Source organism: Macrotis lagotis, chromosome 5 (genome assembly GCF_037893015.1).
Source record: "Macrotis lagotis isolate mMagLag1 chromosome 5, bilby.v1.9.chrom.fasta, whole genome shotgun sequence".
Lineage (NCBI taxonomy): Eukaryota > Metazoa > Chordata > Mammalia > Peramelemorphia > Peramelidae > Macrotis > Macrotis lagotis.
This window is the reverse complement of record NC_133662.1, coordinates 273,322,636-273,345,578: the sequence shown is the minus strand read 5'-3', so window position 1 is coordinate 273,345,578 and position 22,943 is coordinate 273,322,636. Positions and strand designations below refer to the sequence as shown.

General features: G+C 45.2%; 1 protein-coding gene across 1 annotated transcript in view; it reads left to right on the top strand.

Annotated features, from left to right (window-relative positions):
* TRPM2 (transient receptor potential cation channel subfamily M member 2) overlaps positions 1-22,943 on the top strand; it is a 44,650-nt gene that overhangs the window by 4,096 nt on the left and 17,611 nt on the right. Inside the window, exons 3-17 of the mRNA XM_074189964.1 lie at positions 1,653-1,821; positions 3,277-3,457; positions 7,413-7,579; positions 8,858-9,038; positions 9,342-9,403; positions 9,873-10,073; positions 11,184-11,286; positions 11,785-11,906; positions 12,693-13,043; positions 14,647-14,784; positions 15,843-15,972; positions 16,156-16,301; positions 17,454-17,566; positions 20,105-20,318; positions 21,382-21,500. Of these exons, the coding sequence (XP_074046065.1) occupies positions 1,653-1,821; positions 3,277-3,457; positions 7,413-7,579; positions 8,858-9,038; positions 9,342-9,403; positions 9,873-10,073; positions 11,184-11,286; positions 11,785-11,906; positions 12,693-13,043; positions 14,647-14,784; positions 15,843-15,972; positions 16,156-16,301; positions 17,454-17,566; positions 20,105-20,318; positions 21,382-21,500 (2,397 nt within the window). The remainder of the gene's footprint in view (positions 1-1,652; positions 1,822-3,276; positions 3,458-7,412; positions 7,580-8,857; positions 9,039-9,341; positions 9,404-9,872; positions 10,074-11,183; positions 11,287-11,784; positions 11,907-12,692; positions 13,044-14,646; positions 14,785-15,842; positions 15,973-16,155; positions 16,302-17,453; positions 17,567-20,104; positions 20,319-21,381; positions 21,501-22,943) is intronic.

Genomic DNA, 22,943 nt, shown 5'->3' with positions numbered 1-22,943 from the left:
CCTCAGGTAATTGTTCTGGGCCAGGTCTACCTCAGACTTGTCTCTTGGATATTGTATATTTGATATTGGAACAAAAAGAGATACTTTACTAATGTATCATTCGACAGCAGAAAGAGGTTGACTTCACTATAGTAGAAGGAGATTCAGCAGGGATCCTACTGAGGACATCTAAGTTGATACAACTGAGTGATGCTCACCTGCCTGCATTGTCCATCATGGACCATGGCCACACCTCAGAGAGGCACCCAGAGCTCCTGGTGAAGCAACATCCACAGCCTGAGACAACTTAGTCTCAAGGACTTGTGTAGGGGCAGGAGCTTCTAGCAGAACCCATCAGGAGGATACTACATGTTCAAGATAGCAAGCAATCTAGTACAGGTTTTACATATATATATGTATATATCTATATATAATCACATTAAAGATATTTCCATATTGGTCAATTATGAAAAAAGAATCAGGACAAAAATGGAAAAATCAGGAGAAAGAAAAAAAAATCCCTCCCCCCCAAAAAAGATAGTGAGTTTTGGTCTGCATTCAGACTCCCAAGTTCTTTCTCTGGAGGTAGATGGCATTTTCCATCACAAATCTTAGAATTTTCTTGGATCATTGTACTGCTGAGAAGAGCCAAGTCTATCATAGGTGATTAAATCATAATGTTGCTGTTCTGGTGAATAATGCTCTCCTGAGTCTGCTTACTTCTTTCAGCATCAGGTCATGAAGGTCTTTCTACATTTTTCTGAAATGTACCTGCTCATCATTCTTATAGAATAATAATATCCCATCACATCCATATACCATGATTTGTTTAGCCATTCTCCAATTGATGGGTATTCCCACAATTTCCAATTCTTTGCCACCACAAAAAGAGGTATAAATACTTTTGTATATGTGGGTCCTTTCCCCCTTTTCTTAGGTTTTTTTTTTTTTTAGTTTTTGCTAGGCAATGGGGTTAAGTGGCTTGCCCAAGGCCACACAGCTAGGTAATTATTAAGTGTCTGAGGCCAGATTTGAACTCAGGTACTCCTGATTCCAGGGCTAATGATCTACCCACTGTGCCACCTAGCCACCCCCTCCTTTCTCCATTTTAAATGATCTCTTTGGGATACAGATTTAGTAGTGTTATTGCTGGTCTGTGGGTGTAGTTCCAAATTGCTTTCTGGAATGGTTGAATCAGTTCATAGCTCCACTAAGAGTGCATTAGCATTCCAATTTTCCACATCTCCATTTATCATTTAAGGAAGAACTCTCTAAATTCACTTGTCTAGCAATGAAATGTGCTGTTTTTGAAAATGGTGATTTCACCATCACTGGAAGTATTCAAATAGAGACTGAATTGTTGAGGATGGTGTAGCAGCAGGTTTACCTGCTTCAAATAAGGCTGTGCTGCAAATAGATAAGCTCTGCATTGGGCGTCCTTTATCTCCTCTGAGGCTCAGTCCTAGGACTTCCCCTGCCCCATTCCTGCTGAAAGAACCAAGAATTCTTTGAGTGTTCTTATTCTGTATCCCTCCTGCTCTGTCTCCATGGGTCTTTGAGAGCAGGAATTTTCTGGGCCTCTTGCTCCATGTAACTCTTGCTCTCAGCATATAGTTGGTGCTACACTGGTGCTCATGGGTGGGCCTTGACTGATGAGGAGTATACCCTTTCAGGAAGGTGGTGTGTGAGTGTGGTTACACACGGGAACAGCACCTGGAAGAGGCCACCAAACCCCACGTGTTCCAGGGCAAAGAATGGGACCTGAAGAAGCATGTCCAGGAGATGCCTACCGATGCCTTTGGGGACATTGTCTTCACAGGCCTGGGACAGAAGGTGGGAAAGGTTGGTTCTCCGTGACTTTGTTGTTCTTGGGGGATCCCCAGTTCACAGATTCTATCATGGTGATGTCTGGATACTGCTGTCGGGTAAGCATGGTCACTAAGCAGTAATATGCAATTATTAAGCGCTTTGTATGTGTCCGGTCCTGTGTGAAGTGTTTTACAATTATTATCTCATTTGATTCTCACAACAACCCTGAGAACTATTTTTGTTCCCATTCTATAGATGAGGAAAAACAGAGGCAGATGGAGTGTAAAGTGACTTGTCCAGGTACACCCATATAGGAAGTGTCTAAGTCAGGTTTTTCTGACTCCAGACCCAACACTATCCACTGACTATCATTTGCCTCTTGCCAAAGGAGCACACACTTCTCCTTGCCAGGACAGCAGCTTTCTTCCTCCCACTCTGCATGGGGGAAGAAAATGGGTGTCCCTTTATGGTGGCTGAAGAGCCCTTCACCCTGGTGCAGATTAGCCCAAACTGACTAAAGATGCATCATAGGCTAGAATCTGTCCTGGGCATTGTAAAGCACAGAATGGTGATACAACTCCAGGAAGACAAAGACCATTTTGTTTATAACCTATGGTCTTGCAAATAGTAGGTGATAAATGAATATTAGAATATAATCTAATTGAGGTGGTATTATCTATGAAAGAAGGTGTAGCCTAGAATCTGACCCAAATCCAAATTCCCAGAGATGCCATTAGGAGAGACTAAGGGGTCCTTGAAGGTGGCATCTCCTTCTTTCAGACTGGAGTAGTAACTCCTTTGGGATTCCAGGACATTCCTCTTCCTCTCTGGATTAAAGAAGGAAGCAATGTTTAATGGGAGATCAGGCTATGCCTTGACAGGCACCTGATAAGAGCTAGATACTGTGCTGAGTACTGGGAATAGGTCCTGCCCTCAATGAGTTTGCAACCCAGCCAGAGAAAACAATATAGGGATGTGCAAAATTGCTACCAAATACATTTTTGGTAGGCTGGGGAAAGTCACTAGCAGCTACAGGGCCAGGAAAACCTTCATGTTGAAGGGTGGTTCTTGAACAAACCTCAAGATTCTGAGAAGGCAGTGAGAAGGGAGGATATTCTAGGCAGGCAGAACAGTCAATGCAAAGGTAAAGAGACAGGAGATGGAGATTGTTGTGAGAGATGATGAGCCAATAAGACTGATTGTAAAGAACTTGGAGGGGAGGAGAGTGGAAAGGACGGTAAAAGTCTAACTGGGAGGGACTTTGAATGCCAAACATTGGCATTTATATTTGATCCTGGAAGTCTTAGGGAGCCTTGGGAAGTTATTGGGAAGAGACTGAAGAAACAAGCTTACCTGGCATCTTCACCTTGATTTTTCACTATCTCTTTTGACAAATTCTGGTGGTCTTTTGTGATAGAAAAAGATCAATGCAGAGTCTTCAGGGTCCTTATTTCCTTTGTGGTTATGTGTGTTTTGATTCTTCTGCAGTATGTACGTGTGTCTCAGGATACTCCGCCTGGTGTGATCTACCATCTCATGACCCAGCACTGGGGGCTTGATGTTCCCAACCTCCTGATCTCTGTTACTGGAGGAGCAAAAAATTTCAACATGAAAGTCAGATTAAAGAGCATCTTCAGAAGAGGCTTGGTCAAGGTGGCACAGACAACAGGTAGGTAGGCTATTGGGCATGAGGTAGATCAGAACCTTTCACCCACCCATTACCTATCCATCCCTTTCATCCATTCATTTACCCAACTGTTTATATAAATTACCTCTACTCATTCATGCATCCACAATCCATTCATGTACCCACTTACGCATCTATCTATCCATCCACCTACCCATCTACCCATTCATGCACCCAAGTATTCATTTACCTACACATTTATCCATCCTATTCATCCATCCATTCATATACTTATCCATCCATCCTCCCAAGCAGAACCAGCCCGCTGAAGCTATCATCTCTGCCTCAGAAGGTGGGCAGCCTGTTTCATCATGAATCCACTAGAATCAAAGTTGGTCATTATGTTGCTCCAACTCTTTAGAGGCCTTTTATTAGAGGTGAACCTTCTTGCCTTTGAGTAGTCTGACTGATCAAGGATGTTCTAAAAGTGCTTTGAATGTTCATTTTCTTGGTATAGTTTATGGCTACAACCAGAACACAGTTAAGGGGTACCTCAAATATATAGAACTCAGTTTGAATTCTGCCTCAATTATTTATTGCTTGTGTGACCTTGGGTAAGTCATTTGACTTCTCTGTGAAATGAGGGACTTGGATTTAATGATGTCTAAGGCCCTTCCTAGTGCCAAATATATGGTACTATGAGAAGCCAGGGTGGGCTACTCTGTTTGGTTGTCCAGAAAGTTGACCCTGAGGTTGTAAAGTTAAAAATTAAGGCAATTGAGGCATCTAGGTAGTACAGTAGAGTAGCAACTTTGGGGTAAGGTTGAGTTCAAATCCAATCTCAAGACCCTTGACACTTATTAGCTGTGTGACTCTGGGCAAATCACTTAACCCTGATTATCTCACCAACAGAAAAAATAAAGGAATTGTGTATCACATTTTGGGATGAAGGTGATTCTTTTTTCTTTGGAATTAAGTAAATTGGAATTAAGAAGGGCTGCAGAAGATTTCCTGTAGAAGGTGGGATTTTAGTTGAGACTTAAAGGAAGTCAATGGTCAGAGTGGAGGAAAGAGAGTCCTCCAGGCATGGGGGATAATGACTGGAGAAGTAGAGAACAGAAAATAGACCAGAAATATCCCATTAGAAGGTCTTATTCATGGGACAGCTAGGAGACCAGGATCACATAATTGAAGAGTAGATGTCAGGAATTAAGATATAAGAAAACTGGAAAAAGAGGAGGGGATTGGGTGATGAAGGAATTTAAACACCAAACACAGCACTCTGATTTTGGTCCTGGGGCAAAGGGGAGCTACTGGAGTATACTGAGTAGGGGGTGACAAGGTTGAACCTGCACTTTAGGGAAATCACTTAAGTGACTGAGTGGAGAGGTAGAAGAGCCCTGAAGTAGGCAAACCCTCAGTAGCTATGACTGTAAGCCCGGTTTGAGGGTACAAGGGTCTGTACCGGGGTTGGGGAAGAGTCAGAGGGGAGAAGGGGGAATATTGGAAAGATGCTGCAGGGGTTCAGTCAACCAGAGCTGCTCCAGAAGTGAAATCTAGAACCATGTCAGAGGTGAAATCCACCAGAGAAGTGAAATGCACAAGGGAAGTGAAATGCACAAGGGAAGTGAAATGCACAAGGGAAGTGAAATGCACCAGGGAAGTGAAATGTACAAGGGAAGTGAAATGCACAAGGGAAGTGAAATGCACCAGAGAAGTGAAATGTACAAGGGAAGTGAAATGCACAAGGGAAGTGAAATGCACAAGGGAAGTGAAATGCACCAGAGAAGTGAAATGCACAAGGGAAGTGAAATGCACAAGGGAAGTGAAATGCACCAGAGAAGTGAAATGCACCAGGGAAGTGAAATGTACAAGGGAAGTGAAATGTACAAGGGAAGTGAAATGCACCAGAGAAGTGAAATGTACCAGGGAAGTGAAATGCACAAGGGAAGTGAAATGCACCAGAGAAGTGAAATGCACAAGGGAAGTGAAATGCACAAGGGAAGTGAAATGCACCAGAGAAGTGAAATGTACAAGGGAAGTGAAATGCACCAGAGAAGTGAAAAGCACAAGGGAAGTGAAATGCACAAGGGAAGTGAAAAGCACAAGGGAAGTGAAATGCACAAGGGAAGTGAAAAGCACAAGGGAAGTGAAATGCATCAGGGAAGTGAAATGCACAAGGGAAGTGAAATGCACCAGGGAAGTGAAATGCACAAGGGAAGTGAAATGCACAAGGGAAGTGAAATGCACCAGAGAAGTGAAATGCACCAGGGAAGTGAAATGCACCAGAGAAGTGAAATGTACAAGGGAAGTGAAATGCACAAGGGAAGTGAAATGCACAAGGGAAGTGAAATGCACAAGGGAAGTGAAATGCACCAGAGAAGTGAAATGCACCAGAGAAGTGAAATGCACAAGGGAAGTGAAATGCACAAGGGAAGTGAAATGCACCAGAGAAGTGAAATGCACAAGGGAAGTGAAATGCACAAGGGAAGTGAAATGCACCAGAGAAGTGAAATGCACAAGGGAAGTGAAATGCACCAGAGAAGTGAAATGTACAAGGGAAGTGAAATGCACAAGGGAAGTGAAATGCACAAGGGAAGTGAAATGCACAAGGGAAGTGAAATGGCCAGAGAAGTGAAATGCACAAGGGAAGTGAAATGCACAAGGGAAGTGAAATGCACCAGAGAAGTGAAATGCACCAGGGAAGTGAAATGTACAAGGGAAGTGAAATGCACAAGGGAAGTGAAATGCACAAGGGAAGTGAAATGCACAAGGGAAGTGAAATGCACCAGAGAAGTGAAATGCACAAGGGAAGTGAAATGCACAAGGGAAGTGAAATGCACAAGGGAAGTGAAATGCACCAGGGAAGTGAAATGCACAAGGGAAGTGAAATGCACAAGGGAAGTGAAATGCACAAGGGAAGTGAAATGCACCAGAGAAGTGAAATGTACAAGGGAAGTGAAATGCACCAGAGAAGTGAAAAGCACAAGGGAAGTGAAATGCACAAGGGAAGTGAAAAGCACAAGGGAAGTGAAATGCACAAGGGAAGTGAAATGCACCAGGGAAGTGAAATGCACCAGGGAAGTGAAATGCACCAGAGAAGTGAAATGCACAAGGGAAGTGAAATGCACAAGGGAAGTGAAATGCACCAGAGAAGTGAAATGTACAAGGGAAGTGAAATGCACCAGAGAAGTGAAATGCACAAGGGAAGTGAAATGCACAAGGGAAGTGAAATGCACCAGAGAAGTGAAATGCACAAGGGAAGTGAAATGCACAAGGGAAGTGAAATGCACAAGGGAAGTGAAATGCACCAGAGAAGTGAAATGTACAAGGGAAGTGAAATGCACAAGGGAAGTGAAATGCACAAGGGAAGTGAAATGCACAAGGGAAGTGAAATGCACCAGGGAAGTGAAATGTACAAGGGAAGTGAAATGCACAAGGGAAGTGAAATGCACAAGGGAAGTGAAATGCACAAGGGAAGTGAAATGCACAAGGGAAGTGAAATCCACCAGGGATGTTGCAAAGTTGGAATTGACTAGAGGTGATCCGCAGTGAAATCCACAAGAGGTTTAACAGAAGTGAAATAAACAGACCCTGGCTCCCCCATGTTGGGCCCAGGTAGGGCGAGCTGGTCAGGATGACTCCTAGGTGGGGAGCCTGAGGGTCTGGGAGGAGGTGTTGTCCTCTACTGTCATTGGAAAATATGTATGTGTGTGTGGGAAGGGGACAAGGGGGAAAATGGAATAAGGGAAAAGATAATATTTTCTGTTTTTGACATGATATGTTTGGTGTCTGCTAGACATCCAGTTTGATATGTCTTCCCAGTTCTTCCCAGTCACCCATGTCCTGAAAAAATAACAGAGAAGGTACTGAGAGTCAAGGGTTAGCAAGAGCCTGTGTTTTCATTTGAAATAATGCCTAGAATTTCCAAGGAGACATGTGATAACACTGGGGTGGCCCCATTGCTTCTTTGCTCATCTGTTCCCTTTCTCCTCAGGGGCCTGGATCATAACTGGGGGCTCACATACAGGGGTGATGAAGCAGGTGGGAGAGGCAGTGCGAGACTTCAGTCTGAGCAGCAGCTACAAGGAAGGCGAAGTCATCACCATTGGAATTGCCACTTGGGGTACTGTGCACAACCGTGAGAGTCTGATCTATCCCACGGTGAGTAGGACAGTTTGGATCCATGATTGTGGGAAACCAGAGTATAAGGATAATTCTGCAAACCTATGGGAAGGGAAGAGGCAGAAAAAGCAGAGGGCGGCAAGGGGAGAGAAAAAGCTAAGGAGAGAGGGGGAGAGGAGAAGACTTGGAATGTTTCACGGGGTACATCCGAAGAATAATTGAGGATTAGGGATTGGCAGGCTCCCAGAGTGTTGTCCTGAGGGCACTTCAGTCAATCCATCAATCAGTGAACAAGTGCATGTGAAATACCTATGCCTGCCTGACCCTTACTTTAATGAACTTTAAATGGGGATGGGTACAGTTAAGTCAGCAGCTAGAGGGTGCCACCATTCACTGGGCTGGAGTCCAGTCAATCTGAGTTTAAATGTGGCCCCAGACACTTAACAAGATGTGCGATCCTGGGCCACTGAACTTCTGTCCTGTTTCCTCAATTGGAAAATGGAATAACAGCAGTACCTAAGTGCCACAGCACCTGGGTAGCTAGGTGATGCAGTGAATAGAGCACTGGTCTTGGAGTCAGGAGGATGGGAGTTCAAATCCAGCCTCAGTCACTTGACACTTGCTGTGTGACCTTGGATATGTCACTTCACCCTGATTGCCTCACATCTGGCCATCTCCAGTTGTCCTGATTCCTATCTGGCCACTGGATCCAGATGGCTCTGGAGGAGAAAGGGAGGCTGGTGACTTAGCATAGGCTACCCCAACTCAAATCCAGTACATGTGCTGGTCATGACATCACCTCCCTGACTTTGTGGTCTTCTTCGAGAATGGAGGACAAAACGTCTTTATTACCACAGTGCCTGGTAGGTACTACCTAAATTATTATCATTATTATAAACTAACTGGTCAATAAACATTTCATAAATGCCTTCTCTGTAGTAGGTATTGTGCTGGGAAACAGGCACACAAAGACAAAAATAAACCAGGCACTGCCCTCAGGGAGCTTCTTTTCTGTCTAGGGAACAACATACACACATCTAAACCAAGGCAATATGGGACCACTTGTCTTGGGCTAAATGTCAGTGCTGAGGGATCAGGAAAGCTCTCATGAATTGTAGTCTACGTGGTTTGGGTCTCTCTAACCTAACCGGGCCAGTCCTCAAATGGCAGACATTGCATCCAACTGCATGTTTAGTATACTCTCTGCTATGTTTCCTAGCTGCCAAATTTGGTCAGATAGTCTCCTCTTTGGGCCTCCTTTGGATTAGAGGTCCCTTCCAGCTCTAGGACCCAAAATGTTCTCTTGGCTATTCCCAGGGAGGCTTCCCAGCTGAGTATATTTTGGATGAGGAGAGCCAGGGAAATCTTTCCTGCCTGGACAACAACCATTCTCATTTCATCCTTGTGGATGATGGGACCCATGGCAGATATGGTGTGGAGATTCTCCTGAGGACCAAGCTAGAGAAATTCATCTCAGAGCAGACAAAAGAAAAAGGAGGTAACAGGTGCAGGGAGTAAAGGGGTGGGGGGTATCTGAAAGAGTTGTGTGGATGTATATTTGTGTATCCTCATACTCTATGTGAAGAGCCTCCACTGGTAGAGCTTTGGAACTAGTAGATGTGGATGGATAGGGTGACCTCTCATTATCTCTTCATGTCCATCTTTTTTGAGTTGACCATGATGCCTATAACAGGCCCAAAGCTGGAGGTAACATCATAATTAGAAATGAGTGTGTTTGTTTCTCATTTGGGCTTTCCCTCAGTCTGAGCTTTCATTTCAACTAACCTGTACTTGTCCACAGGGGTAGCCATCAAGATTCCAATTGTCTGTGTGGTCCTGGAGGGAGGGCCTGGCACACTGGATGTAAGTATAGGCCAGCGACCACAAGGGTCAGGGATGACTTCCTTTGGAGGGAAGAGGGAAAAAAAACATTAAGGGAGAAGAAAGTCACCCTTAAATCAGATAGTTAGGAAGGTGTTATCAAAAGTTTTGTTAGTCTTAGTGACCATTGTGAGGCAGCAGTGTGGTATGGTGAATAAAGAGTTGGAGGGTAGAGAGCAAGGAATATCTTGGCTAAGTCTTAAGTCTGACACATCCTAACTGTGGGACTCAGGACAAGTCACATAACTTTGCAGAGTTCTAGAGGGAGTTTCCTCACCTGGGAGTTCCCTAAACTAGAGAGATCAATCCCAACCCCCATCCCTATTAATTCTTTGTGGGTGATTCATAAAGTTCCTACCAGGAAGCCCTCCTGGACTGGAATCTCTTCAAAGCTTCCCCAAAGTCCTTCTAGGCACTTCAGAGACTCATCACCCTCTCCTCTGTGCTCCAGACCATCTTCAATGCCATGACCAATGGCACCCCTTGTGTGATTGTGGAGGGTTCAGGCCGTGTAGCTGATGTCATCGCTCAGGTGGCGAACCTGCCCATCTCAGAAATCACCATCTCGCTGATCCAGAAGAAGCTGAGTTTGCTTTTTCATGAGACTTTTGAGACATTTACTGAGAGCAAGATTGTAGAGTGGACCAAGAAGGTGAGGTTGGAATAATAGTGAGAACTTGGGAGAGAAGGGTAGCATAAGGTCAAACCATGCCCAGGTCACCCTGGGCTATGCTTATTAGGAGATGCCAGGTGGGCATAGAACAGACCTGGAAGGCAGGGTCAGGAGGACCTCCAGAAGGCATCAGACCCAGGCTGGTTCACACCCTGTCATTGAGCTGCTGCTTTAGCACCAACAAATAAGGACTATGTGCTGTGAGGGAGGCTATGAGGTGCCCATGGAAGGAAGGGGATGGATGGGTTCCAGAAGGACCTTGCATTCACACAACTGTCATAAGCATCATGAGAGCAAGTTAAGAGGAAAATAAGTTGGCATTTCTCAAGTTGATGACAGCTGATGAGGATGACTCGAGGGGTGTGTGTGTGTGTGTGTGTGTGTGTGTGTGTGTGTGGTGTGTGGTATGTACACACAGGGGAGGTGTGTACATATGTGCTTGCATTTGTAGTATGTCTGAATGTGTGTGTTAACTTGCATGTGGTGTGGGTACATGAGGGTGTTATATGTGCCATGCATACTGGTAGGTGAGAGGGGAGGGAGAGAAGGTAGATCTTCAGTTGGAAATACATTTAAAAACTAAAAAGAACAAAAGGCAAATTGTGTTGAGCTGTTCAGTGGATTCAAGGACCAACTAAGAGACATGAATATCCTTGAATCTTCTGTCCAGCTTGGGAGGGTCAAAAATCTGCAGCTGTGGCCACTACCTGCTCTGGAATATTCCATGGTGCCAAATCTGAGCTCATTCTTGGTCAGCAAAATAATGGTCCCTCGGAACTGAAGGCCCTGGGAGCTGGGAGCTTTGGGAGTAGGAAGACCCTATCTATATAATTGGCAGCTGTCTCCAATGCAGCTGGAGTGAACCCTGGGCTTGGGGTGAATTTGTGGCAAACAGACTCAGGGCCTGGCACTGGGGGACAACCCTTGGACCTACATACTGGTAGGGGGAGTTGGTCTGACTTTCCCTGAGTGGGGGAAACAGTATCTGCTTGGACAAACATGGGGTCTTACCTCGCATAAACATGAGGTCTGGCCTTGGATAAACTTGGGTCTGGCCTTGCTCATCCATCCCTGGGTGTTTTGTTGCAGATCCAAGACATTGTGCGAAAGAGACAGTTGCTGACCATCTACCGTGAAGGCAAAAATGGCCAGCAGGATGTGGATGTAGCTATTCTCCAGGCACTGCTAAAAGGTGAGCATCTGGGCAAGGGGCATTCCTGTAGAGGCTGGATGGGTGGCTAGGGGTGCTGAATGCTGATGCCTGCTTTGCTTCTGGCTTCTATGATGGGAAGGATGGATAGGGTGAAGGAGGGAGGGAAGGAAGGATGGATAAGTGAGCAGAAAAGCAACAAATGCTCATGAGGAACTAGGTACTACATTAGTCTCTGAGGAAATTAAGATTAAAAAGCAGGACCATCCCTACCCTCAAGGAGCTCACATTCTAATGGGGGAGAGAGGCTGCTGCTCAAACTCAGCATTCCATCTGTATGATCTCACATTCTCTGCTTACAAGCAAAAATAAAGGAATGGGGGGGCGTATTCACTTGAGCCAATGATGAGATTGACTTCAGGGACAAAGGCTGGACCTTTCAATTCTCCTGGGGTAGGGGAGAAAGCCAGGAACCCTGGACTTCAGGTGCCTTGAGCCCTGACTGAGCTCTTCCCCTCTCTGTTTCCTTCCACCTTTCAGCTTCAAGGAACCATGACCATGTGGGCCATGAGAACTGGGACCACCAGTTGAAGTTGGCTGTGGCTTGGAACCGGGTGGATATTGCTCGGAGTGAGATTTTCACAGATGAGCGCCAATGGAAGGTGGGTCTCTGCAGGCCTGGTGACAAGAGTGCAGGCCTAGCTCTTGTGGTCAACAATGTGGTGATTCTATTAAGTGGTCATCTCACTGGCAGGCAAGCACTTGGCTTTTGGAGAACTCTGATGGAAAATACTGCTGGCTGCTCTGTAGACAATCTATCTCCCTGAAAATGCTAAACAGGTGATGGTCCCCAGACTATGATTTATGATGCTACTGTAGGAATCTATGGGCACACCTTTGTTCATGGAGAGTAATTTTCCATGGGAACACAAACTGCTCCAACCTGAGCCAGTAATCATTGTTTAGCAAACCTGTGCAAAGACGGATATGCTAGATACAACACTTAAAAGCAACCTTGGGACTGTTGTCACACTTGCTGTCCACCAGGAACACAAATGGCCCTGTTGTGGTATAGGAAGGTCTGGGGAATTTTCTGACATTAAAGAGGGTCCTCCTCCTATCAGAGACTGGGGCTGGTTGTTTGCAAAGCATTCTCCTCAAACACTCCATCTAAGCATGGGTACATCTATGGAATATAGGAACTGCTCTCTGAAGTATATGTAAGCTCATACTTATAACAGTTGCAGGGGAGAAATAGATATATTTGGGAAACCCAGGGCAGGGGGACACTAGAAACTGCCATCCAACTGATTGCAAATAGGTGAATGGGAAATGACCTCAGTTGAGCTTTGGTTGTGGTGTCCTCAGTTGGATAGATGGATGGATGGATGGATGGTCCCTACCCTCTGGTTGCTTCCATGACTGACCTTTGTCTGCTCTTGACTCAGCCCTCAGATCTGCACCCGATGATGGCAGCTGCCCTCATCACCAACAAGCCTGAGTTTGTGAAACTCTTCCTGGAGAATGGGGTCCGCTTGAAGGAATTTGTCACTTGGGACACACTGATTTACCTCTACGAGAATTTAGCCCCATCTAGCCTGTTCCACAGCAAGTTGCAGAAGGTGCTAATGGAAGAGATGGAGCGCTCCGCCTACTCATCCCTGCCAAAGATTCAGATGCACCATGTGTCTCAGGTGCTCAGGGAGCTGCTGGGAGACTTCACACAACCACTGTATCCCAAGCCCAAGCACAGCGAGCGGCCCCGGCTGTCCCTGGCAGTGCCACACATCAAGCTCAATGTACGGTACTGCCTTTTCTCACCCCACTCACTCCTACCTGATCCCCATGTTCGTTTTCCATATGAATGGTATCTTCTTTCCAAGGTACCACACTGTCCTTGTTTATGTCCATATTCCCATCCAACAGGAATGTTTATTCCCCATATGCATGATTCTGCCCAAGATACCATACTGCTCTTGGTCAGCTTCTTTTTAAACTACCTTTACTACCTTTTTTTACCCCACTCACTTTCACCTGATCCCTGCATACATTCCCCTTGTGAGTGGTTCCTTAACTCTGTCCAAGGTACCAGCTGACCGTGCTCATCTTCTTATTCCCGTCTGACCATCCATGTTCTTTCTCCATATATGTGATTCTGCCCAAGGTACCACATCATCCTTGCTCAGCTTTTTACTCCCACTTGATTGTTATGTTCATTGCCATCTGAGTGGTTCTTTAGTTCTGTCCAAAGTACTGCACTGTCCTTGCTTATTTTATTCCCACCTGACAGTGATATTCATTCCTTATATGACTGGTTCTGCCCAAGATACCAAGCACAAGCACAGTGAATAGCCCCAGATGTCCAGGGTCTTCAGTGTCTGTTTGACTTGGGACATAGCTACTCTCCCAAGAATAGAGACTCTGCTTCTATGGGATTCAGAGGAAATCATTATCCAGAAAGAAGCCTCATTCATTTTCACATTTAGAATTCTGAAATCACAGGAACCAGATGGGAATTCAAGAAGTGTCTGGTTCAGTCCATCCCCAAAGGAATGCCCTAGAAAATACTTCCTATGACTATCATCTAGATACTGTTTGGACAGTTGAAGTCCTCAGACCAATCCAGTCCAAAAGTCTTTTTCTTCTAGTCTCTTTTCAGTTTCTCTGAGGGACCTGACCCAAAGGTGCTTGAGAAAACCAAAAGTTTGCTTCCTTCTAGCTCACTGTCATGCAGGTAACTCAAGAAACTTTTTTAAGGACATAAAGATCTGACTTTAGACATTCAAAAGTCAGTTTTGGAAGGATGAGTTTTTCCAGTGAAATTTGTCTTCTCTCTAATAGGGGATGACCTTGGGCAGCTCCTTCCCCTTTGGCCCTTGGTTCCCTCTTTTGTAAAATCAGAGGTTCCTCCCAATTCTGATTCTCTGTGATCCTACCTTTTCTGAAGTTGGATAAGTAAATGCTGTGGTGCTCCTTTGTGTATAATCTAGAGCAAACTGATTTATCTCTAATTTATCCATCCAGCCATCCAGCCATTAATTTCTTCATTCATTCACCCATTCATTCATCTATCCATCCACCCATCCACTAATTCATTCATCCATCCATTCATTAATTCCTTCATTCATCCATCCACCCATCTACCTATCCTGCCATCCATCCACCCATCCCATTAACTCATTTATCTATTCATCATTATTTCTCAGTGCTAGGTGCTGAGGTTTTCAAAGATAGTCATATATGACTTAATGTTGTTCGTGCTGATCTTTGTTGGTATAAGAAGTGTCTACCTCATACCATGGGTCCACCCTCTCATCATCTCAATCATGCTTTGATATCTTGATCCTCCATTTTTTCAGAACCATTCTTCTATAAGAGTTCTAATTTTCATTAATTCACCAGGTGCAAGGAGTGAGCCTCCGGTCCCTCTACAAACGTTCTCCAGGCCGTGTCACTTTCACCATGGACCCTGTCCGAGACCTCCTCATCTGGGCCATTGTCCAGAACCGTAAAGAACTGGCAGAGATCATCTGGGCCCAGGTACCCAGCTGAGACAAAATGTCTCTAAGACTTATCTTGGGTGAGGTCTTTAAGGGGGACTTCTGCAGGTCATCAGTATTACAAAAGGCCAATGACCTGGGAGGCCTGGAGTCAGATGGATGAGGTCCTGGGGAGCCATGGGATGAGGGCACATGGGACTCACCCTTGCCAATAGTGGAAGATTATTTGTGGGTGGATTGACAGTGTAGATAGGAGTAGACAGTCTTCAAAGTGGTCTGTGCCAAGACATCCAAACCTCTTATTCCTCTAAACAAGTCTTCAGCTTTCACTCTTAACAAGTAGCCAGTGAAGCTATTATCAATGGTAGGGAGTGGATTGGGGTATGGATGCACCCCTCCCCACACACGGTGTACATGCCAAGTATTCCCAGCCCCCTAGTAGGAGGTTTTAGGTGCAACAAGCAGTAGGTCAGTGATTAGGCAGTAGACTGACTACCACATCAGGTATGGCTAGAGTGCTGGGGCCACCCATCTCTCCACTGTGACCATGTCTATGGGCCCTTGAAGGTGCATAATATGCCTATCTACTCAGCAGGGAGGGTGGCATCAAGTTATTTGCAAGTGTCAAATAAATACTGGACACACTGTTCCCTAAGGAAGGTCAAATTGGAGTAAGTCAGGAGGGAAGTTTGGAGCCCACCTTCCCTTAGCAGGAGCATGGATGGGTGGGATGTCAATTAGAGCTCTATTTGTGCTCTGAGGTTTGCTTTAGTTGGTGGCACCTAAAAGTTCTTTCCCTCAGAGGTATCCTCCCCCAGAGTATTCATCTCTCATAGAAGTCTTTCCATAGAGTAATCATCTCCCATTGAGATTCTCCCTGCAAAGGGCTCATTTTCCCAGAGAGTTCTTCATGCAGAGGGGTCTTTCCATAGAGTGGTCTTCCCCCAGAAGGGTCCTCTTGACAGGAGTCCTCCATGCAGCAGCCTCATGAGGGAGCACCATAAAGAGCAGTTGGGATGTGTCCAAAGTGAAGGGGTCTTCCAGGACCTGGTCTTTTGCCACAGTGGATTGTTCAGGCCCCTCTTCTGATATCCCTAGAGCCAAGACTGCATTGCTGCGGCCTTGGCCTGCAGTAAGATCCTGAAGGAGCTGTCCAAAGAAGAGGATGACACAGACAGCTCTGAGGAAATGCTCACCTTGGCTGAGGAATACGAGCACAGGGCCATTGGTGAGCTGGCTTCTCCCCCAGAATGCTTGAGCTAGGAGGTTTTCGGGGGCCAATCCCTCTCCTGGGTGATTCCCCCTCCCATTCCTTGACCACTCCAACCCAGTATGGCCACCTGTACCTCCCTGGGGGATGAACCCCAGGGCAGCTGCTGAGATGTGCTCCCCTTGGTCCCGGTCTTTTTAGGAGTCTTCACTGAGTGCTATCGGAAGGATGAGGAGAGGGCCCAGAAGCTCCTTATCCGAGTATCTGAAGCCTGGGGGAAGACGACATGTTTGCAGTTGGCTCTGGAGGCCAAAGATATGAAGTTTGTGTCTCATGGGGGCATCCAGGTTAGCTTTGTTGGATTCCAGAGAACCAGACAGATCTTGGGCATTCATCTGTCAGGGGCCTGGGCATGGGCCTGGGTGGAGTGTGCTCCTGTCTAATCCTAGGTGTCACGTGTATAGAGGGCAACTTTTCTTAGGGTAGCACTTTGGGGCAGGCAGTGATCTGAGGTTCAGAGAGCAGTGACAAGCCACCGAGCTGTGATTGTCTGATATTATCTCCTCTGAGGAGTGGTGTGCAGAGCAGAGTCCAGTGCCCTGCAGCCTAGATCTGGAGCTAAGGGATGGTGGGCTCTGCCTTTACCTGCTGTGCACCAAGGCAGATGTGGAGGCCTCAGGGATTAACTTGCAGGTGTGGGTGGTTAGAGGCAGGATGACAGAAGGACAATGGTCATCTCTGCACCAGAGGAGGTGGGCTGGCAGGCTCTGGAGAAGCTGGGACTCTGAGTTGGACCCTCAAGGCTCAGGGAGGCAGAGCTTCCTTGGGCAAGGCATGCCCCCATTTTCTGTCAAACAAAAGAGCTGGGCCAGATGGCTTGAGACCCTTTCCTTAGCTCTAAATCCTTCTGATCCTCTGATTCAACAACATTAAAATCTGTTCTCCATCAAGTCCTCTGGTGCTTTTCTTCCACAAGGGTCCTCCAGGGGCATCTTCTTAGATTACAGAAGATATTTACAGAAATCTCAAGTTTTCTGATCCAACAGGACCAGGATAAGTGGGACCTCCAGCAAGAAAATGGCCTGAGACAAACAGCCCCAGGTCCAGTTCTCAGAGAGGGTGGGCTAAACTGCCTGGACTCAGGAGCCCAGTCTGGAAGACTTGGTCATCTGGACTGAGTCCTGTCTCTTCTAAGATTCTGCCCAGGCCCCTGCACCCTGTTCCCCCTATCCAACACCTGGTCCTCACAACAATGCTTGGGCTTCCACAAACATGACTTTACTGGAGGAAATTTCTCTATTTCTCAGGGAAGGAGGAATAGACATAGAGAGCTTAGTCAGCCTTAAAATGCATCCCAATCACCATTAGCCAGCCAATCCTCATTGACTTTGTCATGTTGTCATGATTTTGCATGAATATGTGTATGTGTGTACATCCTAGCCTCTCGGGGCCTTGCCTGCTCTGCCCAAAGGGTTCATTCTCTCCTTTTCTCTCTCCAGGCCTTTCTGACCAAAGTCTGGTGGGGGCAGCTGTGTGTGGACAACGGTCTCTGGCGGGTGATCTTGTGCATGCTGGTCTTCCCCCTTCTCTACACAGGCATCATCTCCTTCAGGTGCCAGATTAGGCTTTCCTGTATGCTGGGTAACCTTTTGCAGCTTTCTCAAAATTCTGGTCTGGTTCCAGTTGGTTCCATTGAGTTAGAACAGTTGAGCTGGAAGGGACCTTAGGTTATCTGGGCCAGTCGTCTTATTACAGTAGGAAGAGCAGAAGGGATAGACCAGGTCTCCAAGTTGTTGGCCCTTTTGTTGCCACACATGCCTGCACTGAAACAAGAGCATGCCTCCTCCTCCTCTAGGTCTGCCCTACTTCCTGGCATGGACAACAGCATGGCTGTGATTTCACCAGGGAAGACAGTTTCTTCTTCAATACAGATCAGCCAGGCATGGGATAAGGTCTTGGATAGGTGGGATGGCCAATTAGGTGGAGAGGTTCTTTGCTTGACTGCTCCTGAGATGACCTTGCCCACACATAGTAGGCACTTCTGGAACTCATGACCAGCTGGTATTGCCTTTGAGAGTTCAGGTTCAGCCCTACATGGGGAGGATGCTTAGTGGGGGTGAGGGGAGTAGAGGACATAAAGAGGTTGAAAAGAAACAAGCTACTGACTCATGGAAACTAGGTTTCTTGAGATTCTGGGGTCCTTAGATGTTATTGATAACAGCATTTCTGTTATCCATACCATTTCATTAGTGCCTGGAGACCCAGGAATATCCTGCTTTTTGGTGCTTTACTTGATGTTGATAATCAGAGAGGCATCGATTAGAGCCATTCCATGGTTGCCTATAACAAGGGATCACCTGTCTTCTTAGGCAAGGATGACTTCTTTTTAGAGTCGAGATTTGGAGGCATCATCTTGCTCTGCAGAGCTGTGCTTTTCACAATAGCTGCCTAACAAGAAGCAGAGGAAGATCTTGGCTTCTCTGTAGTTTTGGTTGATTATGTAATGTTAAAGTGTGCCAGTCCCTGTTTCCTTCTCATATTGTTATCAATACAGTGTGCTCACTATAGATGAACCCCAATACCACAGAGACAAGAAAAATGTGTGGATTGATAAGTATCCATATTCTTTTGACTACTTTTTTAAGTTCACAATATAATCCATAGATTTTTCCATTCTTTGATGTGTTTTCCTCTTTGAGATGTCTTGGAGAAATGTTTAAGGTTGGGGTCTCTCCACACAGATTTTCTTGGTATGTATTTGGTCTAGTCCACACATTTTCCTCCACTTCATTTTCCTTTGTGCCTTTTCTACTCCCTCATACAGCACCTCATAAACTAAACTTTAGGGTTCAAATGAAATGATTCCTCTACCATTGGGGATTATGATAGAGTAATACAGAAATGCTGACCATCTGAGGACATGTCCTCCTGTCAGTCTCATCTGAGAATGCTCTCATGTGGAGTTCTCCATATCTTTGCCTCTATTATTTTTTTTATGGCTTTATAAGGTGACATTGCTCTTAATGCCCCATCATTATCTGGTGTTTTACAAATTAGTTTGTATTCTAAATAAGTATTGTCCTTGTCCTTGGGTATCATCTCTGTTTGGGAAGGGGCAATTCTTGCTGATAAGGGTAGTCTGTTTCTGGGCACCTTGGGAACTCATACTGGAAAATGTTTTGATGACATTTCTCTAGAAGCACACACAGAGCAACCCATCAGCTTGTGCTCTGGTACCCACTTGGGAATTTTGCTTTTGCTTCAGGTTCTGTTGGCACACTCTGCCCTTGCCCTGACTTCATAATTCTGTAGGAACAAACAGTGGATCTCAGTTCTGTCCAGCTATAGATAGAAAAGACAGAGATATGGGAATGCAGGACCATAGTCTGCTTGGGGTAGCCCCTAAGTTAGGGAATCCCAAAGTGGCAGAAATTAGGTCTAGAATGATATCTTTACCCTCCCCCTCCCCTTCAAATGCAGTAGACATCCCAGAATGGAATTAAAGTAGGGGGCTGGCAGGTAGAGCTGCTCCAGGCTTAAAGGAGAAGGATTGACACCCAACTGAGGCACATTTAATCTTCTAGAAGTCATTTAGGGCAGACAGGGACTGAAGCTAATGAAAAATGGATTCCCCAACATGGCCGGAGGCCACAACAGCTTTGAGCCTTCCATCTTGTTGGTCAAGTGACCTCATTCCTGCTCTCTGTGTTTTAGAGATAAAGAAATGGAATCCAGAGAGATGATGCAAATTGCCCAAAGCCATACACAGACAGATTCAGACCCAGATACTCTGATATCCACTGTCCCTCCCACCTAGGAAGACCAAATAATCTCACAGTTGACAGGGACTTCAGGGATCTTCCAATCAAAACAGACCTAAGAATATCCACTCTAAAAAATGTCCCCAATTCCCTTCAACTGGTGACTGATGTCTTTACCAGCAGAATCAGAGAAAACAGCTCCAGGGTGAGGGGATGACTCACTTCTGCTGCTTGAGGTTGGATTTGGGTTTTCCAAATGGAAAGGGTGAGCTCCCAAGGAACAATCTTGGTCAATCATCAACATGCTGACAGAACTTAGCAAAGGGCTCTGCAAAGGGGATGATGGTCTGTTCTTGTCTCATGCTTCCCTTTGTTTTCCTACTCCTCAGGGAGAAGAGACTTCAGCCAGTGAGCTGCCTGGCCCGGTTCCGTGCCTTCTTCACTGCCCCTGTTGTCATCTTCCACCTCAACATCCTCTCCTACTTCACCTTCCTCTGGCTTTTTGCCTATGTACTCATGATCGATTTCCAGCCCACACCATCTTGGAGAGAGTACGTGATCTACTTCTGGCTTTTCTCACTTGTGTGTGAGGAGACACGGCAGGTATTATACACAAAACTCACCTCTTCCAACCCCTAGAATTGGGTCCTGGGTCCCAACTATCCCCAAAGATGGCCATGACTTTTATCCTTTGTTCTGATATCCTGAACCCCATGTGGTGTCTATAAGGCAGCTGACCTGGACAGTGTTCCAGACAAATCTTTTCTTGGTTAGTATTTGTCTTCCAGGAGAATCCTAACCCTCACCCTTCACCTCATCATTCCATAGAACCATGGAGCCATGGATCCATGTTGGACACCATATGAGGCTCAAAAAGAAGTACTGGGAGATGGACCAGAATCTTATTGTTGTCATCAAACCTTAGCATTATAGATTGTTAGAGCTGGACGCAACCTTCAAGGTCATCTATCTCCTCTCTGCCCTGTTGCATGAAACAGAGACCCAAAAGGCTGGTGGCTTGCTCATGATCAGTAAGAATTTGAGTGTCCAGCTTCTGAGGCAGGGTGGAAAATGGATCTTCTTTTTTTTTAACTAAAGATTCCAGGATAGTAAAATACATGTCAAATAAAATCAAGAAATACAGAAAAGTACAGTTGCTAATGCATCAATAGTTTAACCAAGGGTTTGTGGGTTCTGAAAAACCAAAGCTAATAGAGAAAGGTTAGTGTTTGGACCCCTTTGGAATACTCCCCAAGGAGTAAATTATTTTGGGCACTAAATGTTAGTAATTCTTTAGCAAGAACTGGGCCCCTGTCAGGCAGTCACACAGAGATCATTCTATACTTAATTTTGACCTCTCATGCCACTCTGATCAGCCCTGCTGAGGGAACCATTAATGAAAGCTGATCATAGGCACCCAAGGATGCCCTGGTTCAGTTGAGTCAAAGTTGGTCATCCTAAATTTGCTCTCAGGATGGTTTTATATCATATCTAATCCTGGGTCTCACAGTGCCCTAAACATAGTTGTGGCCAGAACCACCTGAAACACAGAGAAAGTTCAAGCCCTGGGAACCTGTCTGAGACTGCCCTCCCATCTCTCCTACCCTGGCTCCTAGGTGCCCAAGGTTACCAACAGCCCCTTGCCCATGCTATCTTTCTCTTGAAGCTTTTCTACGACCCTGATGGCTTTGGACTCCTGAAGATGGCCTCTTTGTATTTCAATGACTTCTGGAATAAGCTTGACGTTGGTGCTATCCTCATCTTCATAGCTGGGCTCATCTGCAGGCAAGTGTTGGAGATTCCACTCTGTTCTAGTCTTAGTCTGTGCTCTTGCCTCCTACCTACCCTGCCCCCACCCCAGAAATGAAAACAAGAGTTTCCTTGTATTTAAGTTGTTTTTCTTGGCTTAATAAACGTTAAACAAAATGAACATTGCCATTTATAAAGCAGGTCAGAGAAGAGATTGCACAGGAAGCTGCAAATCTCATGAACAGCTTGTTCATATATAACAACTCCAGCTTTCAAATCTGTGTCTTGACAGTCTGTGGTTTCTTCTGTCCTTCTCTTGTCTCTTTAATTTTCTGTTTCTTTTTCTTTCTTTTGGGAATTTGCTGGCCCCTCTTCACCCTCCCACTTTCCAATTGCCATCCAAATTAAAAAAGAAAAGAAAAAAATCCAAAACCTTGTAAAACATACGTAGTCAAGTCAAATAAATTCCCATATTAGTTGGCTCCAAAAATGTCCATCTCATTCTGCCCTGAGTCCTTCAACCTCTCTTTCAGAAGGTAGCCAAGTAGCAAGCTTCACTATCAGCCACTGGAGTTGTATTTCAGTTGTGTCTGAACCCCAGTTGTGTTCAGTGTGTTTCATTTGTATTTGGGACCCCAAGGGCGGGTTTTCTTGACAAAGATATTGAAATGGTTTGCTGTATCCTTTTTAAATTCATTTTACAGATGAAAAAAATGGAGACACGTAGAGTTAGGTGACTTACTCAGGTTTCTCTGAGGCTGGATTTGAACTCAGGAAGATGCGTTTTCCTTACTTCAGGTCTGGTGCTCTATGCACTATGGCATTACCTGAAGGACTAGCTAGCTATTGCATTGGTCTAAATTCAATGTTGTTGGTTTGCTTTTATTCAAGTATTGATTTGGTTTTTTAATTTTAATTTTTTCAATGAACAAACATCTATTTTTCTCCCTATTACCCCTATTTGAAAAATAAACTTTTATAAAACTAGTTATGTATAGTCAAACAAAATAATTCTCCCCATTTCCTATGTCCAAAAACATGTGTTTCCTTCTGTATCTTGAGGTCACCACTTCTGTCAGAAGGTGATAAGAATGCTTTACCATTTTATTAAAGTTTTTAAGTCTATAACTGTTGATGTGATAGAAATTGTTCCTCATATTTTACTCAATTCACCTTGCATTAGCCTATACAAATCTTTCCAGGTTCGTTGAAAGGCTCCATTTAATGATTCCTTATGGTGCAATACTATTCTATCCCATTCACAATCCAGGTCTTCTCTAGTAGATGGGCACCCTTTGTATAGGAACCCCTTTCTCCTTTCTTTTTCTCTTTGGGGCAGACTCAGAGATGAATCAAAGGATAAGCCCAGTTGAGTAACTGAAGTTCCAAACTGGTCTCCCAAATGGCTAGAGTTTCTCCAATAGTGCCTACATATGCTTGCTTCCTCTCAGCCCCTTTAGCATTTGCCATATTTCTTTT